Source organism: Cyanistes caeruleus, chromosome 1 (assembly GCF_971803275.1).
Source record: "Cyanistes caeruleus chromosome 1, bCyaCae1.hap1.1, whole genome shotgun sequence".
In the NCBI taxonomy this organism is placed as follows: Eukaryota; Metazoa; Chordata; class Aves; order Passeriformes; family Paridae; genus Cyanistes; species Cyanistes caeruleus.
Genome location: NC_141701.1, coordinates 150,063,656 through 150,086,579, shown reverse-complemented (window position 1 = coordinate 150,086,579; position 22,924 = coordinate 150,063,656). Strand labels below are relative to the sequence as shown.

At 44.7% G+C, this 22,924-nt stretch overlaps 1 protein-coding gene across 1 annotated transcript in view; it reads right to left on the bottom strand.

Annotated features, from left to right (window-relative positions):
- Positions 1–22,924, bottom strand: part of VIPR1 (vasoactive intestinal peptide receptor 1) — a 96,204-nt gene that overhangs the window by 39,335 nt on the left and 33,945 nt on the right. The window contains exons 2-3 of the mRNA XM_086866949.1: positions 20,021–20,117; positions 5,467–5,574 (exon numbers count right to left, since the gene is read on the bottom strand). Coding sequence (XP_086723075.1) covers positions 5,467–5,574; positions 20,021–20,117 — 205 coding nt within the window. The remainder of the gene's footprint in view (positions 1–5,466; positions 5,575–20,020; positions 20,118–22,924) is intronic.

The window sequence follows — 22,924 nt, the reverse complement described above, 5'->3', positions numbered from 1 at the left end:
GGGCATAAATCGATTTCTTCAAGCAGAAACTATCAAAGCAGTAACACTTCTATTATTTACCATTATTAAGACGCTGCTGGGCCCATTGGCACATCACTACTTTCATTTTTTGTTATTGATCTGCCCCACTGTTCCTGGGAAACACTTGAAACTTGCAGAGAGCTTGCACTTAGCTGGATGCTGAAGTGCTTAGGCTTGGGAAAAGTTTGTGGGGAAAGTCATGACAGGATAATTTCCCAATTTGCTTTCTCTGCCTCAGTTGTGGCCTCACAGGAGCCTTCTTTCAATGCAATTTCTGCCCAGTGTTTAACGTTTATTTTATATTTTTGCATTTCAATACTTCGTGTCATAGTAGAACCTGTGGCATTGGGTCAGCACATCAAACAAGACCGACTTAATTTTCTTCCTTTGTTGTTTTTCACATCACTTTGGCCTGCAGATATTACTGCCACTTGTCCAGTGCCCTGAAACTTCCTGCACCCTGTTTTTGTGGCAAAACTCAATTTTCCTTTCCCCTTCCTGCACTTTTCACTTCTAAGAGTTATCCTTATAACCTTATATCCTTATAACACATACAAATTAATAAATATAGATAATTCCCCCTTTCTTAACAATAACAATGTTCCCTTTGATTAGGCACCTTCTGTGAACTGTTTGTTTTCTCATCCTAAACACAGAGCTGTCACATTTTAGGAAAAAAATTCTCATTTGATGTTTTGAACTGAAGTGAGAGGATTCCAGGAAACATCCAAGAGAAGAAGATGCACATTTTTGGGTAGAGGTGGGGGGTGTAGCATCCTTCAGAGGAGTGGGGCACAAGCATTGTGACACCTCATTTGCAAACAAATCATGGAATCATAGAACGGATCTTGAAGGTCTCTTCCAACCTGGTCATTCTGTGACTCTGTGTGATTCTCTTTAGGCTGGAAAAGCTATCTAAGATCCTCCAGTCCAACCATTAACCCCACACTGCCCAGGCCACCATCAAACCATGTCCACGCGTTTTTGAACACTTCCAGGGATGGTGATGCCTGCTCTGAGCCTCATTTTCTCCAGGTAATTTTGCCTTTTTGATATGAAGGCACACGTGGAGAACAGAACACCTGAGCAGGTCGAGGGCTCTCACCGAAGAGAACTCCACAAAAACCACACTCAACTTCTTGGGTATTTTAATGACCATTGCAGCAAATAAATAATGGGTATGGTTTGTTTTGGGGTTCTTTAGAGATGTGGCAATGTCTTCTTATCTGTTGCTCTCTGCTCATCCCTGTCCTCATTTTATTCAATTTTTGTTCCTTTTTCAGAAGCGATGCAGAATAAAAAGTGTTCATGAAGGAGGGGAAAGGAAAGGGGAAATAAATTTAGAGCACCTGAAGAAAAAAGGAGTTTGTCAAGCCTGAATTCAGATGGATCTCACTTGCTGAGTGGGATTCCAAAGCTTGGTTGTGCCCATCCCCTCTCCCTTAGGTCAATTAATCTCAGAGCTGAAGCTTAAAAACCATCAGTGCTAATTTAACTTGTGAATGGTGGACATTTGCTTTTGGAGAACTGTGAGACATAAATCCCTATTACAAATGTCATCTTCCACGAATCAAAACACAGAGCAGGAACACTTGGTCGAGGGGTGGAAAGCAGTGCACTTTAATAATGTGAGGTGCCAAAAATATTTTCATCCATCTCCCTCACATGGCACTGACAAACGTTATGAAATAATGAAAATTTTCTGGATCTGTGAATGCCATAAAAAAATTAATGTCAAATGACATCAAGACAGTTTAAGGTTTTTAAATGCCACAAGATATTTTATCCTTTATTAACCATGAGATGGGATATTAGTCATTTGAAGAGCTTATTCTCCATGAGGCAGAAAAATCACATTAACTCTTTGCTTCCTGGTACTCCACCCTTTTCCTGCCATAAATACATTAAAAAGATTTCCCCTGGCTCACAACTTGATAAAAGCTTTCATGTTCCTGCAAAGGGCTCAGGGAGTACGACACAAACATTACCCAGATGATTGAGTTCCTTGAAAGCTGCTCAATGGCACTCACTGTTACCAAGGAAGAGCTGCTTCACAACCTTCCATGGCATTAAATTTGCAACAAATCCTATAAAACAGCAGGAAATCTTCCCCTCCCTCTGTTTAAGACCATCACTGCTTTCCTTGTTAATGGTTGTACAAAGCCTCTGACTCAGAGAAAATCAAAGCCGCTGCTCCTGCTTTGGGAATGGCATCAGTTGTTCTGTTGGTGCTCTGCTGAGGTGGAATTCAATCCTGTTGGAAGACATCTCATCTGCCAGAGCCACTCCACAATCTTTTGGTTGCAAATGGACAGAAATATGTGGTTTATGGATGGTATTAAACCCATCCTGGGGTGAGGACCTAAAAACCAGCTGGACTGTGCCTCTAAGGAGGTTCCTCACCTCTGACTGTGAAACCAGCCCAGAGATAGGCTGACTTATGGAGAACTCTAAAATCAGTTGATGCAAATGCCATTTCAGGTTGGAAATTTGGCTTCCTGAATACAGGCATCTTAACACCAGCTGAGGAATCCTCGTGGATTTTAGATCCTCCAACGTTTATCAAATGGTACCAGATGTTTATGGTTAAAAGCCTGAATGGAGCCCTCAGTGTCTGTGCTGTGGGTGCCTCTCTGTGAGCTCAGTACCTGCATTCCTCCTCCAGTCAACAGAAAATTCATCAATAGAGCCCATGGCACTTCCAGAGCTGGGCAGGGACCTCCACAGCGTCTTCAGCCAGTGCTGACCACATTTCTGTGGATATTAATGGGGTCCTGGACCCCAGTCTTGTACAGACACCCCTACTTTACAAACAGCAGAAATGAAGAGTCCTGACTCTGCTTTCTCCAAAGAAACTCACCCTGTGCTTTACCAAACAAGAATTTTCATGCTGTTGTTCATCTGATCACTGTAAATGGTTAATTCAAGTTGAGATGAACCACTGACCAAACCATACAATCATAAAATCATAGAATGGATTGGGTTGGAAAAGACCTTAAAGCTCATCCAGTCCCACCCTCTGCCATGGGCAGGGAACACCTTCCACTATCCCAGGGTGCTCCAAACCCCATCCATCCTGGCCTTGGACACTGCCAGGGATCCAGGGACAGCCACAGCTTCTCTGGGCACCCTGTGCCGGGGCCTGCCCACCCTCACAGGGAAGGACTTCCTCCTAAAATCTAATCTAACCCAGCCCTCTGTCAGCTTAAAGCCATTCCCTCTTGTTCTATCACTCCATACCCTTGTACAAACCAGCCAGATTTCCAGTGACTGGAACCCCTGGATGACAGTCAGAAACCACATTAAACCAGAGGAAACTCCTCCAGAGCAATGTGAAATCGCCCCAGAAGGCTGCTGACCTTGCCAGCTGCAAGGCTGGGTGACATTTGCTGAGGTCATGGCTCCCCCAAGAGCACAACTGGCCCCAGGGGTGTGCGGGGAAGGGTCGTGTCTGAGGCTCTTTCTTGGCTGGGCGCACTGAGATGAGGGCACAGAGAGCCCAGTTATGCTCTGAGTGCTCTGAGGGAAGTCTGGGCTTCTCCCAGAATAGGAATCATCCTCTAGACAGAATCACAGAGTCACTCAGGTTGGAAAAGACCTCCAAGATCACCAATTCCAACCTGTGACTGATCCCTACCTTCTCCCCAGCTCAGAGCACTGAGTGTCACCTCCAGGCCTTCCTTGGACACCTCCTCCAGGGGTGGGGACTCCAACACCTCCCTGGACAGCCCCTTCTCACGCCTGACCACCATGAAAAAAACTATCCTGATGTCCATCCTGAACCTCCCCTGGCCCAGCTTGAGGACATTTCCTCTTGTCCTGTCCCTTGTTCCCCAGGAGCAGAGCCCAGCTCTCACCCAACCTAAGGCTGAGATACTCTGAAGTACCTGACAGATCCAATGACACAGAAACTATGGGAGATCTGCACCTTTCTGCAGGGAACTCAGAGACCAGGATGTCCTGGGACATCTCAGAGCAGTTGTACCTGAACAGGCAAATTTATTGAGTCTCATAAGCCCATCCTGCCACAAAATTAAATATATTCCACTTTCCTTAGCTTAAGGCCAACACAGTCCCAATGATTTAAAAGGAAAAAAAAAATATATACATAAAATGGAACCTTAGAGTCACTGAGGTTTAAAAAGACCACTAAGAACATCGAGTCCAACCATTAACCCAACACTGCCAGGCCCACACTAAACCATGTTCCTATTTTTGAACATTTTCCTGGACAATGAATCCACCACTTCCCTGGGCAGCCTGTTCCAGTGCTTGACCTCTCTATATAAATCAAATATACACAATATTTTCCTCATTGCTCAGCTCTGGTGGGATGATGCACTAGAAAGCGTTTTTAAGAGATTTTAATTTGTGTTTCACTAACTCTGCCAATATACAACACCCAGTGAGTGAATGCTGTGCTCGGGGGAGGGCACAGAGCAGGAACAGCAGGAAATTATTCCACATGGCTGATCCAATGCACAGGGGTCTTGTCCTGCAAGATGTGATATCACAGCAGCTTCTGCCTCTTCTCCCTGGCTGTTGACACAGGAGTGATGAGCCACCAGGGGATTTTGGAAACGAGGAAGTCAGCGCTAGGATTGGACCCAAGGGATTTTGAATTTCCCTTCTGTGCCTGAAAAGAATTTTGGTGTGGCCTTGAGCAAGTCATGTAATCAGCATGTGCTGGTTAATGAGTGCAGTGCCCAGGTCTGCTGAACAGGGATGATACTGTGCCCCTACCCCCATTCCTAATTTATCCAGTGTGTTTGCTTTAAAAATGGCTTTAAAAATGGAGGGTCAGGATCTCCAGTGCAAAAGAACTTAATTCTCCGTTAAGGCCTGCAGGACTCCTATAATAAAACAGTGAAAAATAACTATAAACTACCTGGAGACACAATCAGCCCTGTTGCTGCATGGCCCCCTGAGACCTGAGTTTTACACTAAAGCTTCTCAGAACACCCTGAACAGTGAGTTAGAGCCACCTCCTCCATTAACCTCCCCTGCTCATTGTTTGTCAGGTTAATTCCTTGGCCTGTAGCCACATCTGTCATTCCAGCAGAAAAAAAAAAAAGGAAACAAAACTTTATTATGTACAGCTCCAACTTGTTTCTTTTCTGTCAGAAACTTAATTAATTATTGTGCTAAACTGCTCGTTTTGGCACAACAAACACAACTGTTCCACAGGTTGATTCAGTTTTCACTGCACAACATCCATATTATTGGATTTCACCAGGAGCCTTTTTTGCATCCCTGTGCTCCACAGTAGCGGTGCTGCAAGTGCAGGGAGGATGTTTTGATGTTTGGGAATTCATGTATGGCTTGGAAACCTCCTTTACCTCTGGCTAAGAGCTGTTCTCTCCCCCTTTATTGAGATGTTCTCCCTCTGGAAGGATGAGAAACCCCTTGGAGTGAAGCTGTGGAGCTGCTTTGGGATTTGCTTACCCAGGAAGGAGGTCAGGAATCTGAAGTACTTGGGGCACGGCCGTACCACAACTTCTCCCACCTCTGCTTCAGGCCAGCACGTGATGTTGTCCCACTGCCTCCTGCAGCCTGGGGAAGAGAGAAAAGCAGATGGTGGAGCACTCAGGAGTGCTGGATGCAGAAGAGCAGCTCTGCAAAGGTGTGTAGAGCTCCTCACCCTGGCACAGACACCTTTTGGAATGAAACCTCACAGAAATATTTCCTTTAGACACGCAGCTTTTAGATCCCCAAGTCCCTAAAATTCAGCACCGTAATTTTCCAGAAATCAGTATGGAAAGAACAACAGATAAGGGCAAAAAAAAGAGACAAATCAGGCTTGATACAAGAGCAATGTCTTCTCCTAGATTAAAAAGGAAGAAATTCCCAATTAAATATCTCTTTTCCTTGTCCTTGTCACTCCCTGTTGCATTAAACCCCTGATCTGAACCTGAGACACTGTCCCCTTCCTTCTCTGCTTCCCTCAAATGCCATCATCTTTTTCTTCCCATGGCAATGATTGTGCAGCCCTCTTGGCAGGAAGGGGACATAGATGACAATCAAGGGATCCAGGACCAAAATCCCTTCACCAGATGAAGTTTTCTTCTTAAAAAGGGGAAAAGGCACCAAAATGCTGGAAGCTGAGCAGGAGATGATCCCTAAGGAAGAGTGAGGGAATGTGGCACATCCTGAGCTATCCAAGCTAGGAATGAAGGAAGAACCAACACAGGGAGAAAACAGGGTTTTGTCAAAATGAGGCAGTGCTGAAGATTTTCTGGGCAGAATAGAAGCTTTTGTGGAAAGAAAAAAATGCCATGTCCTTTCCACAGATTTATAATGCTCTGATTTTACCCTTTTATTTCTCAAAAGGCATTAATAATATCCCATGCATGCTGCATTGCTGGATCATGCAACATCAACGCTGAAGCCAAAAGGAGTTGGCAGATCTGAATTAAAAAAAAAATAAAAAAAATTAAAAGGAATCAAACACATTTCATGTTTTTACATCGATATGTTACCATTTTAGAGTTCTTAGCAGAATTTTGACATTTTTTTCCCCCTGCTTTATATTTCCAACAGCTAAGCACTTCAGTTGCTGCCTGGGTGAGATGGATGGGTTGTCAGCAGAGCTCCCTTTTCCCAGCACCTGTGTTCTCAGTTATTTGTCACACCCCATTAGATGGAAACGCTCCCCCAAATGTGACTCAGTGCTGTTGGGGCTGTTACAGGGGATCTGTTTGTTGAACTTGGGAGGTTAATTAAAGCTGTTACTGTTGGAGAGTTAATTGATGTTATGATAAAAGTTAACTATGTTTAATTGTTGTAAAGTTGTTAAGATGATTTTTAAGGATTTTGGAGTGATCGGGGTTGAAACTGGATTGGGGTCAGGTGGACAGAATGGGGATTGGTAAGAAATATGAGGGGGCTTATGGGGGCCTGGAATAGAACATTCAAGAACATTCAAGAATGTGATGTCATCAGCACCGCGAGTAATGACTGGAAGAAACATCCACCAATCATTTGATGCCCTGGGAAAATGATTGGACCAGGATGAGCGTGGCTATGGACCAATCAGAGCCCAGGAAAGCAGCCAATCCTGAAAAGGATCCAAAACGGACCAATCCAGGCCTAAGGGAGGGTATAAATCAGGGTGTTACGTGTTAGCAGGCGCTTTTTCTGTTCGAGAGTTTGTTGGGATGCATTGTTGCTGTCCCGGTTTGTAGCGTGGAGCGCACAGGACTAGCCTGGGTTCTCCTTCAGCTGCAGCTCAGTATTAATAAACAGGCCAGGCTTTAATTACATCAAAAAGTCTCTAGCCTTGTTTATAACAGGGCCAGCAGCCCCACATGAGAGAGACTGGGATATGAAGAGCAAAGTGGGGAGAAAATGTTGAGGAAATACTTCTCACGTGGCAGCAAAAGGAACTACAAAAACCCCTGTCAGGCTGCACCTGTTGGTAATTATGCTCTGCTCTGAAATTCCTCCTTTAAATCATCTTTTAGTCCTTGAGCTAAGGAGGCAGATCTGTCCCAGATCGACAGAGAGCACACAGAAATGCTTTGAAGCTGAAAAAGAACCCTTAACTCGCTTTCAAAGTGATTTTACATGTTCCCCCTCCCCGCTTCTTTCATGAACAAACTGAACTTCTCAAATGAAGTCCGCAGCTGAGTTTATCAGAGCCTGAAAAATGGAATGAATGATGGTATCTCCTTCATGCAGCTCTCCTGCACAGCTCATTAAAAGTCAGGTTTCAGGTCCTTGTATCAGGTGCCCAGCTCAGCTCTCACAGCCTCACTCTTATCTCCCACCAAACAGCTCCAAAAGTGTCAGGATGTTAAAGATTCCACGGAAAATGATTCCATGACGGAATATTTCACATTCTGCAGTCTTTTCCTCCGCCAACTGCAATAAATTAGAGTGCAGCTATTACCTCATGATAGGTTATAATACAAAATAAAAGCCATCTGATAGCATCAGATGGCTTTTTAAATGCCCTGAATTATGCACTCTGAGAGTTTTGGTGATCTGTATCTTTTTCTCTGTTGACATTTTTCAGCACCACCTTTGATGTGTGAAGAAAACCTTTAGGTGCTCACTTTTGTATCAAAAGCTTATTATTTTATTTTTTTTCTGATTAGAAGAAAGTGAAACTGGCCTTGCAAGACACATAAAGTGTACTTTTACAAATTATTGCTCTGTAAACACACCTTGTACCTGCTATTAACTCTTAAAACACCAATCTGCCTCATCGCTGCCCTGGACATGCTGTAAATATTTCTGCAATAAATAAAGAAGGCAATGGAATCCAGAATTCTGGCTGGCAGTGCCTGTCACTGCAGGATCAGAGAATCTTGGCATGGTTTGGGTTGGAATGGACCCTAAAGATCATCTCATCAAAACTCCCTGCCACTACCCCAGGCTGCTCCAACCTGGCCTTGGACACTTCCAGGGATCCAGGGGCAGCCACAGCTTCTCTGGGCCTTTTAACAGGTCTGTGTCCTTCTTGTGCCAATTATCTGCAGTGCAGGAAAATCAGTGATTTTTATGAGCAGAAGAGAATAACTGGAGTTTAAAGAATTGGAATAATTGAAGATTGATACCTGCAAAATGCTTTACATGCACAGTCCAATCATCCCATCCCAACTTCAGGTAAAACTTTGTGCCCTTTCATCTGACCCACACAGACAACCTTTGTCAAGGAACCTTCCAGAAAATGCTTTTCTTCCTCCCAAGCTGATAGACTTTATCCTGGAAAAGAGCTGGGATCTGGGGATTGGCAGGCAAAAATATGCACTTGAAACAAGGAAATCCCTCTCTTCTCTGTGGTACCACTTGGATGTAGCAAAGGTGACAAGTCTGACCTGATCACGTCGTGTTTGGGGATTGATAAGTGCTTCCTCATTAATTAATTATAAATGTTGTCGTCTACCTTGCACTCGGTGTCTGCAGGGAGGATGCAAAGGCATTTATCAATCCTCACTCAGTGAGTGGCAATGAGTTAAAAACACACCTTCTCTCCACTTCCATCAAAAGAACTGCTCTGCTCTTGTGCCTGTCCCAAAAAAAACACGGGATACACACTGCCAAGGGCTGTGCCTTGCTTTGGGAAGGATCCCAGGTGAGTCTGGGGGAGCTGTGTAAAAATCAGGGTGTGGGTTTTTTAAGTAAGCTTCACTTACCACCTCTCTGGGTGTCTCAGGTGTCTTTAAACTCTTGTCATTACAAAATTAAACATTAAAAAATTAAATTAATATTTTTAAAAAGAGGGTTTTGTTTTTTTTTCCCCATTTTAATTATTTTATCTGTGATTCCCACACCCTCAGCTTTGCCCTACCCTTCCTTGCCAGACCAAGAAGCGCTCTGTGGAGCTGAATATCTTCTTCTGGAGGGCTGCAGGGAGAAATCCTTCACACCTCTAGAGGAGCTGGAGCTCAGATGCCTCTGTGCAGCAGCTCAGCCTCCCTCTCTGCAAGCCAAATACCCCACAAGGAAGCCAAGGGCTGCATCAGCCTCACTCAGAGCCCTCCTCTAAGGGGCTCTGGCTCAGAAGCTTCAGGGCATTCAGGGGTCCCAGCACACCTTTCCCACTGCTCTGCTAAAAGTGGAGCAGAGCTCTCCCTTCCTCTCTCTTTAAAAGGTTAATAAACAGAAAACAGGTCAATTCTCACGAGGCACACTGGCTTGCAGGACTGGCAGACTGAAGCATAAAAACCCATTTATTGGAGTCATATCTATGCTTACAGCAAATCGTGGTGGAAGCTTATCTAGGAAGCAGCAGAGAGTAAGTTCCCCTCATGAATAAACATGAATTCCCAGAGCTTTGGCACAGCCCTGAGATGGGACTTGGTCTGGCTGAGGCAAGAAATGAATGGCAGCAGGCTGGTACCAGGCACTCTCTGGAGCCAGGTGAACTCCCAGTTCAGGGAAAAAGCCTTTCAGCACATCAGTCTCTCACTGAATCATGGAATCATTGAGGTTAGAAAAGACCTCCAAGGATATCGAGTCCAACCTTTGACCAAGCACCACCCCCCAAACCCTCACACCAAGTTCTCCCCAATGCCTTGGGGGGTCATTCCAGGTCTCTTCTGAAGGACATTCCCACACATTTTGCTCTTGGAATCCCTGCTCAGATGCAGAGATGCCCATTTGATGCCTGGGGTATCTCAGGAGCTCTCGGTACCCACAGGGATAACAGCAAGGCAAAGACACAGCTCAGTTAAGCCAGGCTGAGCCATCCCAGGGCACCATCACAACCTGGTGTGCTGCAATAAAATCTCATTTTCACTCCAATTTCATAGCAGCAGGCAGCTCCCAAGCTCTCAGGACTGTAAACAGCCATGGGGTGACATTTATTGTGCCCTGACAAGCCCAGCCTTGGTGCTCACCCGTGGCTTGCCTCGTTACAAACGTCTCATTACAACCAATTATCACTGCATCTATCTCCCTGCCCAGCTGAGCACTGAGCCTGACTGAAGGAAACAGACTCCAAAAAATGGTGCCTGCAACAACCCAAAACTCAGCACCACCCAGGCAGTCTGAATTTAATCTCAGTGGAGGAAAGCCCTCCATCAGCTTTGGGTCACTGCTGCCACCACAGACTCCAGAGAGCAGACACCTCCCAAATGAGGGATTGTTTTCTATTTAAAAATCATATGAAATAATAAAAAATACTGTAGGTAGATTCTTTTTTTCTCCCATAAATCTTGTAAGTTAAATGCAATTGGATTTTGATTCTGAACCCAGGAAAATTTTTAGAATTCACAACCTCCTGTGCTAAGGCATTGCACGATTTAAGTGTCCACTGACAGAAAAATTATATCCTTTCCTGAATTCACTTTGAACCTGCTCATGGCTGGCTTCACTAGCTCTTATAATATCCCTTTCCCTGGGGAGAAAACTCATAAAATCCTCTTTAATATCCCTCCTTGGGCATCTCTTTTTCAAGCTGAAGTGTCCCAGACTATTTAGTAGCTTCCAGCATGGAAACAACTCCCTATCATTTCTCCCTTGTATCTTTGGTGGGTTTAATTCTACCCCATCCTGCCCTGGGCTCGCAGAGTAGGGTTTTACCCTATTTATTTTTTGGTGACAGATTGGGTTAGCTTGGCTCTGAGGTTTTGCTAAATGCATCCTCCCTCTCTTCCCTGAAAAAGTCACTGCTGTGCCCTCCTGTCCCACTCCAGCATCCTTTGGGCTTCTCTCCTTCCCCCAGCTCCATCTCATCACCTTTTGTGTTTGTAGCACCACTGACAGCCGGCTCTGCAGCAACCTCATCCCCTCAGAGCTCCCCTTACAGCTTTCCACAGCCTTCTGTTTCCTTTGGGTGTTTATTTTTTGCCTGTTGTGCTGCCTGCTGTCACTCCAGCACTGCAGGCAGGATGTGACAGAGAATCCATCCAGCTGAAGGAAAGCCACCATCCTGCCAGGGCATCGCTCACTCGGGGATTTGCAGCTCCAGTTCAGCAGAAAAGGGACTTGGGCAACCACAGAAAGGAAAAGGGATCCCAAAATTCAGGATAAGTGAAAAGAGTTTGCTTTGGACTTTGCCTCAATATCTGTGGCAAGTCTAGGATTTCATTTTCCCCACAAGCTGGACTTGATGATCTTAAAGGTTTTTTCCAACCTTAGCAACTCCATGATTCCATAACAAGAGCACCATTAATTACTGTAAAACCTGGTTTATCACTTTTGCAAGTAGAAGCTGTCCAAGCACTCAACAGAAATGCATTAAAAAATAACTTTCTTCCTAAATATTTGCAGAAATTTGACTCAAAGACATATGAAGGAAACCTCACTTTAAAGCCCCCAGACTGAGCCATTCTAATCAGCATGAAAGAAATCACCAGTGACTGTTGCTGGAGGGTGATTTTTAAGCATGAAAATCCTATGAGATTTTCCATCAACAACATCTATTACGAAACAATTTTGTTGTTTTTTTTAAATTGTAATCTTTCAGCCTTTTTCAACCAATGAACTAAATAATCACTCTACTTTTTTAATCCCTTCTTTTCATAAATCAAATTTGTGAGCTGAGCCCTTCTGCCTAACTCCAGAACATGTAAACTGGAAGAAAAGATCCAAGATTTAAGATGAAGGTTTACACAGGACATTGCCAAAACCATGACTTATCTCCTCAGCAGCCTCTAAACAAGATCTCCAGTGCTCTGACACAGAGCATGCTTAAAGCATTATTCCAGGGTTTCCTCACTCAAATCCCTCTGCTCTTCCAGGAGTTACAGACAACTGGATTAATAGAGCACCAGGCTTTGAATTTGGGTACCTTCCTAGATGGTTTTTCCCATATTGGCATCTCCAGAAAGGAATTCATCGTGAAGACGAGTGGCTCGACCTCCAGGAATGCTTTTCCCAACATCACTTATGGTGTATGCAATATTCCCCAATCCCAGGTAAAAAGGGTGGATACCATCATGACAGTGCTCTGATACAGTCAATATTAAGGAAAAAAACAAAAAGAAAATATGAGGAAGGAGAGATTTTTTTAACCAGAAATCTCATGGCATGTGAGAGGAACAAACACAAGCTGCTCTGCATAGACGGATTTAATTTGAGCCATTATCCAGAGCTTTGAAAATTATTGCATTTATATTGAATTGAATTATTTGAATTTATTTTCTATTGATCTGCAGCAATGGCACTTTCTCCTTATTTCTATAACCTTTGCACGGCTAAGCCTGTGTGCATTTATCTATTATCCCATGTTAAAAAAAAATAAAAAGGAACCAAAACCTTTGCTGGCATTTGAAAGTGTGACACATTCTACAAACTAAAATGCCTTTTCCAGCACAAATTTATGTCCACTAAGTGGCTGCTAATCCTGACAAACTCCAGCACAGCTGTTCCCAAGTCCCACAAACCCTGCTGCTTGTTAGAGAACTTCCAGCCAGGAGCCAGCAGCAAAGCAAAGCCTCCACCCCTGCTGTGTCTTAAGGCAGAAGACAGATGTTGGAACGTCTCAGTATCTGTGGAGAGGTGAGGTCAAGGCAAAAATCAGCTCTTAGCTCCATAGGGAGGAGTGATGAGGTGCTGTGTGGGTCCCTGCTGGAATTTCATCCTGGTTTTGGTGGGCGTTTGGCACTTCAGGTGGGAGGGTGGGCTCAGACAAACAACTGAGGGACCACTGTTGGAAACATGGAATTGCTGAGGGTGGAAAAACGTTTCAAAGCCATTGAGGCCAGCAGCACCGTGTTCACCACTAAACCACATCTCCAAAACTCAACAGGGAACTAGCAGTGCTCCCTGGAGAGATGGGCAGTGAGTCACAGAGCAAGGATGGACAGAAAAAGAAGCATTTGTAGGGAAAATTTTGGTGATGACTGTTTCCTCAGAAAGAACCTCCTGGTCTGGAAGAACAGCATTGGCCTCAGGCCAGATCAAAGCAGCCAACACCAAAATCTGGGGTTGGTTCTCAGGGTTCAGACGCTGCGAGAACACCGCTCCCTCCTCGTGTTTCAGGGGCCAGTTTCACAGCAGAGTCTGCAAAGGTTCTCCTCTGAAAAACCCATGGCAGATTTCTTTATTTTGAGTTTTTGGGGAGTGGGTTCCAGCTCTGTAAGAGCTGCAGCATGAAGGTGTTTGGGAAGAGTCCCAGAGAGATGAGGGAATGGGGAAGGAAGATCATTTGGAAGGACCTGTCCTACTGTGTATGGTGACTATTGCCAAAGAACAGGGAGAAAAATTCCTGTTAAATAAAAGGGAACTTGACTTTGGTACTGATCCTGCGTGAGAGTCTGGGGTTTAAGGTCTTGATATCCCATGAATTTTCTACTGTTGTAGGAGAGGCCACCCTGCCAAGGAATGGAGGGGAATGATGTCCAGTGCTGCTGGTCAGAGCAAGAATGAAACCAAAAAGCCCCTTGTATCACAGAGGCTGGAGTAATAGGAAAAAAAGCAAATTAAAAATTAATACAAGAAAACATGGCAAAAAGTCCAGCAGGTCCTTTTGCTTTTAGAGACACCATCAAGATCAAATGTATTTTAGACTGAGCTAAACTGTTGACAGAGGTTTGATTTAGGGTTTGATTTAGCTGACCAATTGCTGTCATTTAATGCCATTCCTGCTGTCCCAGGATTTTTTAGGAGGCTGATGAATATGGTACAAGACTGATGAGAGATCTACACAACTCTGAAATGACAAAATCACAGAATCTTTGAGATTGGGAAAGACCCCTGAGGTCACCAAATCCAACCACCAACCCATCCCCGCCACGTTCCCCGCTGATGTGCATCCTCAAGTGCCACATCCAGTTTTTCCCACCCTACTTTGGGCACTCTGGAGTTCTTGAGCTGGATCAGCCACATGGTGCCTTCTCCATCACCTGGAGAGCTGCTGATAACAGGATTGTCCCACAAATCCCACTGACACCTCATCTGCCCCAGCAGGGCTTATGCAACTGGGAGGTGAGAATTCACTTGAACTTTTCCAAGCAAGGAACTATTAATTATTTCTTATCTTGCTGCACTATAAACAGATGGTGATGAATAAAGAGGCTCCTAATTTAAACTTCATCAATGTTTTTTTTTTTCCAGCTTGATTTTTAATTTCCATATGTTCACTGCTTCTCCTCCCATCAAACTCGCTTTGACTTCTTTGGGGGGACTGACAGAGACCCCCCAGGCTCCAAACTTGGTTTTTCAAGGCAGCCTCCACTGTGGAACAGCAAAAGCGAAATTCTGAGTTTAAACAGCATGGGCCATTTCCCACCTGGATTTTTTTTCATGGACAATGGTGATGACGAGCTTGCAGGACTCATCTCTGTCTCACAAGTGTGAGGCATATGAAAGTTAAGCAGATGTGAACAGGCATTGAGAGGGGGAATGGCACTATTTTTTTTCCATGTTTTCCATTTTTCAAACTTTTTTATTGGGTTTTATTCTATTTCCAAAGCAGAGAGGGCTAGAGAGCAAACAAAAATGTGCAGTGTTGAAGGACTAGGGGTATCAGGCCAGGTTGGATGGGGCTTGGAGCAGCCTGGGATGGTGGAAAGTGTCTCTGTCCATGGCAGGAGGCTGGAACTGGATGAGCTTTAAGGTCCCAAAGCACTCCATGACTCTGATTCCACAAAGACCGTGCTTCCTGCACAGCTCTTGGTCTCCAGAGCTGCTCATCCCACCCAGACACGAGTCCTGGTTCCTTATTCAGCTGTTATCCCTAAATAACTCTCCTGCTTCTGGAAGAATATCTGATTGCAGACCAAATTAATTAGTAATAATGAGATAAACAGATAATGAGCTGAGCCAGCCAACCTAGACCTGATTGATTTTCCTGCCCCTTTCACAAAGAGAGGGCTACATTTTTATTTATTTATTTATTATCATTTCATTTGTGTGCTTCAATTTAAGCTGAATTGTTTGAAAATTACAACCATGGAGAAGCGAAATTTTCCCAAAAACAAACCCAGAAATACTCCAGTGTGCTCTGGGACCAAAAGAGGCAAGTGCAAGTCAGGAGGAAGCAGTGCAGTGGTGGTTCCTGCCTTGCAGCCTACAGGAGCTCAGCCACATTTCACAGAGAGGGATTTGCCTCTGTCTGTGAGTCTGGGAAGCAAATTCCCTTATCCCAACCCTCGGGAGAGCTTCCCTACTGCTGCTCAGTGCGTTATCAGCTGAGCAGCCGCTGTGTTGCACACATATCTGCTAGCTGGAAAAGCAGCTGGAGCTAAATCCCAGTCTTCAATGAGGCTGGGACTGCATTCCCCTCTTCTGGAATACAGAATCATGGAATAATTGGGGTTGGAAGGGACTTTTAAAGGTCATCTTGTTCAATCCCCTTGCCATGATTTTAGCTCATCTGGCCAAATCCCCTCCAAGCCAGCGGACACCAGCACAGAGATTATCTGTGAAATGTGGTTTTTTTCCTACACACCTGGGCTGCTCACTAAGATTCCTCTCATTTTAAATATTTTGACAACAGACAAGACAATCTGAACAGGATTCATCACATCCTGAAAGAGATGCCTACACCTGGCCAAAACACACCAGAGATTCCCAAAACCAAGTGAAGATCCCTCGCCAGAAGTCATTCCCGTGCCATGGTTGTTTGCCCATGTGAATCTGGTCTATGTCTACAAAACAAGGGGGAATGGCTTCAAACTGAAAGAGAGCAGGTTTAGATTGGGTATTAGGAAAAAATTCTTTCCTGAGAGGGTGGGGAGGCCCTGGCACAGGGTGCCCAGAGCAGCTGTGGCTGCCCCTGGATCCTGTTTTTGATCCTGATTTTAATGGCAAAGAATCCACTCCTGTGTTGAATCACATGTGCCACTGGATGCCTTTGCTAGTTATTTCAGCATGGAGTTAAAGAAAATCAAGGCAGAGTAGCTCAAGGCCAGTCCTGCTCAGGAAATCCAGCCATGTGCATCCCACACACCCTTCCAGAAACTGGGCAAGCTCTGCCATTAAACTCTCCTTCCTCCAGCCCTGCAAAGAGGCTGTTGGGTGTCCTCTGATGTCACTGTTGGACACAAAATGATGCACACAGCTCGAGGTGTGGTGAAAGAAGAAGAAAAGTTTATTTGTTCTTTCAGTATTTATAGGTTTTTGACCATGACCAGGGATTGGATAGTCAGGTCACCACCTTCCCAACCACACTGGCTGTGAGAGATGTCCAACAAAAGGCAAATCTTTAATGGAATGTATAAACACCTATGTTTGTGGTTACTTTCCTGGGAAAATGGCTAGAAATTGTGGAAACAATATAGAAAGGCCTGATTCTCAGGGCGACACTCTGATGGCTACAAACTTCCTTAAAAGCCCAGGCTTTGATCTCACTGCCCTTTGGTTCTCCTCTGTACACACTGCCAGCTTCATCTGCTTTTCCCTGTGGATTTCCCCCTCAGTGCATCCTCTGCAGCCTTTCTTGTGCTGGAAAACAAATTAAACACTCCTCTAAAAACCAAACTTCTCCTCCTCAGAGCTGGGCAATATTTACTGACCCCAGGCTGTAGAATCACAGAATCATCAGGGTTGGAAGAGACCTTTAAAATTATCAAGTCTAATTGTCAAACCTCCTCAAATAAGGGTAAATCCACAGATACTGAATCACACTCCTAACAGGAAATAGTGGGATTCACATGGATCATCTCCTTCCCCCTGCCACGGGCAGGGACACCTTCCACTATTCCAGGTTGCTCCAAGCCCTGTCCAACATGACCTTGGACACTTTCAGGGATGGAAGAAATTTAATCTGAAAAGAAAGCCTGGATTTCATGCATGTTCATCCCCTGTGAGGAAGGGGTGGGTGTTTGAAGACAAAAAAAAAGGAAGGACGTTTTTGTTTAGAGTGGAAATCTACCTCCTTAACCACAGCCAATGATCAACCTCAGCACCACCATCAAGTGCTCTTAACAAGTGACTAATCTGTCTGACACATCAAATTACAGCTGTGATTAAGCCCCTCTGATCAATACAAGTGATAATGGCTCCTAAACAAAGCTTTCTTTCCAGAATGTACTGAGACACTGTGTTTGTTTCCACTCACTTGATTAGAAAGGGTAAAGAAGCGCTCGTTAAACCGCAAGTGATTCTCCTTCTCCTGAAAAGGCCTGGGAAGTGCACAAGGTAACAAAACTCCCTGGACATAAATCAAAGTTGTACTCTGCAGATCACAGGATCACCAAACCCTAACTGGAGCCTCAATTGCTTTCCATCCTCCTGTTCTAGGGGATTGAACTGGGTTAAAATGATGTTTTTCCTCAGAGTTTTACTAGGATTTCTCTTTCCAGCAACACTCAGATGAAAGAGTCATCACCTTCATATGACCTCGTATCATCACCTTCATGAGATTTCTCTCCAGCAAACTTCCCCCTCACCCCCAACCGTCAAAGTTCAAAGTTTGATTTTACAGCTCAGCATTTATTGAGTTATGGAGCCCTGCTCCAGCAAAAACATCTTGTTTGACCTACTTGTGCTCACATGCTCAGATCACTCTGAAGGGGAAACACATCCTGTGTCGGCACTCAGAAATTACCTGTGCACACAGCACAGAACTCCATACACTCATCCACAGCCACCCATTTAAGAGCCAACAATTCTGCATTTTCCTGTTGCCTCCTGGGCAGTTGTGTCTGGGAAATAAAGTCAGGTATTGAGCTCCTAAATACCTGCTGATGTTTTGGGGTAAATGGATGCCAACTGCTTTCCATGAAGGAAGGGACCTTAAAATCATCTTCCAACCCCCTTCCATGGGCAGGGACACCTTCCACTATCCCAGGCTGCTCCAAGCCCTGTCCAGCCTGGCCTTGGTCACTTCCAGGGATCCAGGGCAGCCACAGCTGCTCTGGACACCCTGTGCCAGGGCCTGCCCACCCTCTCAGGGAAGAATTTTTTCCTAATACCCAATCTAAACCTGCTCTCTTCCAGTTTGAAGCCATTCCCCCTTGTCTTGCCACTCCAGTTTCAGTATGTCCTCCATGGACAAAACCATTTTCCTGTGCTCAAAACTGCAATTTCTGAATCACTCCAGTTCATCATTAGTGACTAGTGGAAATGCAGATTTATCCCAGCCCAATATTTCAGCATTCCATCTGGGAAAAAACCCTCCAAAGTATTTCTGTGTACTTGCTTTGGGCACTAATGACTTGCAACATGGTTGTGTGTCTTTACTTCAGAATTGGGAAAATATTTGCATTGGTTTAGTTCTGCTGTTACAGAAAAAAAAAACCCAAAAACCAACAAAAAAACCTGTTTTGGATTAAACTTTCCAATGAGAAAAAGCATTCTGGAGAAGCTGAAAAAAATATTATCACTTCAACTATTTATTCTTCTCCTTTTAATGTACTGTATTTAATTGAATTTCTTTAAATATCCATGAAAACTAAATGAAACATTTAGCTGGCTTTCAGATGAAGCTTTTTATCCAGCCTGAGTTCTCCCTTTACTGAGTTCCAGAAGCACATTTCTTCAAAAGGCTGCATTTAACTGCACAGGGACACTTGAAACAGCTTCCAAATCAAAGACAACCATCCCTTAGTAGATAAAAGCAGGGGCCAAAAGCTTTCCTGGCATCCAGTGAAGCTCCTCCTGGGATCAGCTTGTCCCAGGATTCTGTTCTATCAGAACAGTCCTTCAGTCTGTGGCCTGGCTGCAAACCTTGCCAGTGGAGAGTTTCCTCTTCCACTTTTCCCTCTTTCAGGAGAAGGGATTTGAGATTCATCTTCCCAGCCCTTTTCCCAGCAAACTGATCCCTTCTTTTTGGATCCTGGCACTCTCACCTAGGTCCCTACACAGCTTTTACTGACAGACACGGGGCTGGTAACTTGGGAGAGGCATTTGGAGGGGGAGAGATCCAAATGGATGCTTTAACTTGGGGTTCTGTTCTGACAGCTCTGCTGCAGGTCAGGGTGGGATGGGATGGGATGGGATGGGATGGGATGGGATGGGATGGGATGGGATGGGATGGGATGGGATGGGATGGGATAAGATGGGATGGGATAGCACCAAAACCTTTCTTCTTTCCTGATGATTTGAGCAGGAAGAGGGCTAAGGAGAGTGGAGACCCTTCCAGGGGATTCCTCAGTGTGGTGAGTGCTCCATGAACAAGGAGAGGCTCTCAGCTGCCTGTCCCAACTCCAGAAATACTTCACAGCCTTGGAGCACCCTCTGCTTCACCACCAGAACAGGAGCAATTTTGGCATAGGGAAGGGAGGGCAGTTCAATCAAAGGAGATGGTCACAGTGACTTCTCTTGAAGTAATCCAAGGCCTGGAAGAACTTCAGGCTTTCAGTTCCCAAGGAAAAATTGGGAAAATTCCACTTCAGAGACGTGGACAACTGTGATTAAACCCACTGAAACACCTCAGTTAGGCTTTTCCAGCCTGGAGGCTGCGAAGGAACCTGCAGAGCTGCTGGAACCTTTGGCTGACTGAAGTGTGCTTTGGAAGCACCCATTTCTCTCCCTCCTGAGGAGCAGCTGGAGGAATCCTTGCTCCAGAAGCAGAAGGGCTGGGAAATGGCCTGGACAAGGCAGCTGTGAGGCTAGGGGATGTGGTTTTGCTGGCCAGGGAGGGATGAGAGCGTTGCCATACCTGAGGTCTGGTTGTCCCAGGGCAGCTCTGCCAGGCACTGGCTGCGCTCCTCCTCGATCTCCTGCATGATGCTGCACTCCGGGCGCGTGCTGGACGCCTGCAGGGAGGGCACAGAAGGAGACAGTGAGCAAAGCCCATCCTCAGGGAGGCATTCCTGGGGATTCACGGCCTCGTGGAGCAAGCTGGAGCTCTCCAGGACCATTGCACAGATGTGCACCTAGTCATATTTTATGTCCATTCAAGAGGAGGGAGAGAAACCCAGAGCCTGCTGAAAAATCAGCATTTCCCTCCATTTCATTAGGAAAAAAAAACCCACAACCTATTTTTTTTGGTGATGATCAGGAACAATTCTGCTGCTTTATGCTCTGGAAACCCTGCCTGGCTAACCAACAGCACCAGCTATGTAGGGCAGGGAGACGGCAGCTTTAATATTCATGCCAGGAGCTGTGGGATCTGTGCTCCGTGGTTTATTCCCTGTCTCCTGGCTCTCACGCTAATTCAAAGCACAACAAACCCCAAATCAAATAAGGATGGAATCTCTGATGCAGATTAGAAGATCAAGGAGCTCAAAAGCAGGAAATTCCCAGTGACAAGAGTTTTTCCCCTCAGGTGGATTCTCCTCAGTCGGGCCTAATCAGGTTTTGTTTGTAATACAACATTGGCCATAAATGCTCAGGTAATTAATTGCGGACTCCTCGTAACGTGCAACTCATGAACTGCCTCAATCTTAAAAAGTGGAAATGGTGAATTTTACTCCAAAAAACAGAACTGAGAGCTCACACATATCATCTCAGTGTCCCCTTGTCACCAACATGCTCTCAGCTTGGAGGGGACACCTTGGCCATCGCTATGGCCAGAAACTGAGGCTGCTCCAAACTCCATCTCTTTTAAAGGGATTGGAAAGGGCATTCAGCAGGGAGAAAACTTCTCAGAAATCCAGCTGGAAAGAAGTGGAAAGAAGGGAATGATGTCCAGAGAGCCAAGACTTGGCTTGAGTTTATCCTGTCACTGTTAAATGTTATGTGGGAAAAAGCATCAGTGGGGTGAACTTCAGGAACAGATCATGAGGACATAGGAGAAACTCTGCCAGTAAGAAGTGATTGATTCACTGTCCCCTCTTGAGGGTTTTGGGATAATCATATATTTTCATCTGAGATAGGCAGAGAAAATAAATTTAAAAAAATAAATAAAAAAATTCCTGTCTCGTTTCAAAATGAGTTATTGCTCTGTTCATGTATTTGCCAGTCAAGGCTTTAAGACAAAAAGTCCAGAAATCCTTTGAAGGAACAATTGTTTGATGTAAATTTGGGTTAAAATTACAAAATAATTTAGCACATTAAATTAATCTCACCATATCCTATTAACCTATCCTGCTCTCCTCCCTGTTTCATGCCATGCCTGGTTCAGATTTTAATTTCCTTTAGGTTAGGAATGGGCCTTGATTAGTAGTGTATAAACAATTAATTATGTGGTTTTCTAGTCAAATTAAAAATAAATATAAATACAAACACTAGAAGAAGGGGAATCATTTGGAGTTGTCTTCATTCTCAAATATTTCTTTTCCCCAAAGGGAAACAGATCTTTGGAAATTTCATCTTGGCTCATCTGAAATACCATAGATTTATTTTGTTTTGATTTACAGTGCTTCTTGCCATTTTATTTTAACCTTAAAAAAGCACAAGGAGAAGCGTGAGAGATTTGCAGAACACTTTCTGGAAAAATAAAGATTGAAATGTTTTCAAAACATTCTGACTTTTTCAAAGGGAAGTTTTAACTCTCCGGACTTAAATGTTTGCCAAATTAATCTCACATCTATAAATACCTCTGGTTTTCACTTTATAAATTAATTCATACCACTCTAGCTTTGATCAGGGCTGGCAATACACTCTCTAGTTGTACAATATATCGGAAATTTTTTTAAGCAGTAGCTTTTACACCAAGCCCATTAGCAAGTACTTCACTGCCACTTCTTCCCTTCACTAAAATCTCATGCTTGAACTGGATAATTCTATATTCCCCTCAATGGCCCAATATTTACTTTTGAGTAACTGGTTTTATCACCTTTAAAAAGCAAATGAGGCTCTGTTTTGAAAAGTGGGCGTGTGACAGGCTCAGGTAAACTTGGTTATACATAGAATCTTTAAAATCTCACCTTTTTTTTTTTTTTTTTTGCCATACAATCCAAAAGAAAATATATCTGTGCTAGGAAAAATCTGAAGAAAGAGTGTCCAGCAGCCAAAATAATAAAATACAGAAGATCTTGGCTTTTGTACTGCTGGTACTGACTTCTTGTGAGCTTTTAGGGAAGTTGGGTGCTCACAACAACCCCAAACAGAACTTCAGGCTGAGGGGCTGGGAAAGGACCAGAGGCTGAGGGGTGCTGGTGGCTGCACATGAGCCCAGGTGTGCCCAGGTGGGCAGGAAGGGCAGTGGCACCTGGACTGGATCAGGAATTGGTGTCCAGCAGGACCAGGGCAGGGATTGTCCCCTCTGCTGGGCACTGTGGAGGCAACACCTCCAACCCTGGGGTCAATTTTGGCCCTGATGACATTGAGGACATTGAGGACATTCCAGAGAAGGGAATGGAGCTGGGGAAGGGTCTGGAGCACCAGGAGTGGCTGAGGGAGCTGGAAAGGGGCTCAGCCTGGAGAAAAGGAGTCTCAGGGGGAATTTCTAGCTCTACACAACTCCCTGACAGGAGGGGACAGCCGGGTGTGGCTCTTCTCCCAAGTGACAGGACAAGAGGGAACGGCCTCAAGGTGAACCAGGGGATGTTTACTTTGGATATTAAGGAAAATTTCTTCACTGAAAGGGTTAACCTGGCACAGGCTGCCCAGGGCAGGGGTTGAGTCACCCTAGAGATTCTTAAAAGCCACACAGATGTGGCACTTGAGGACATGGGTT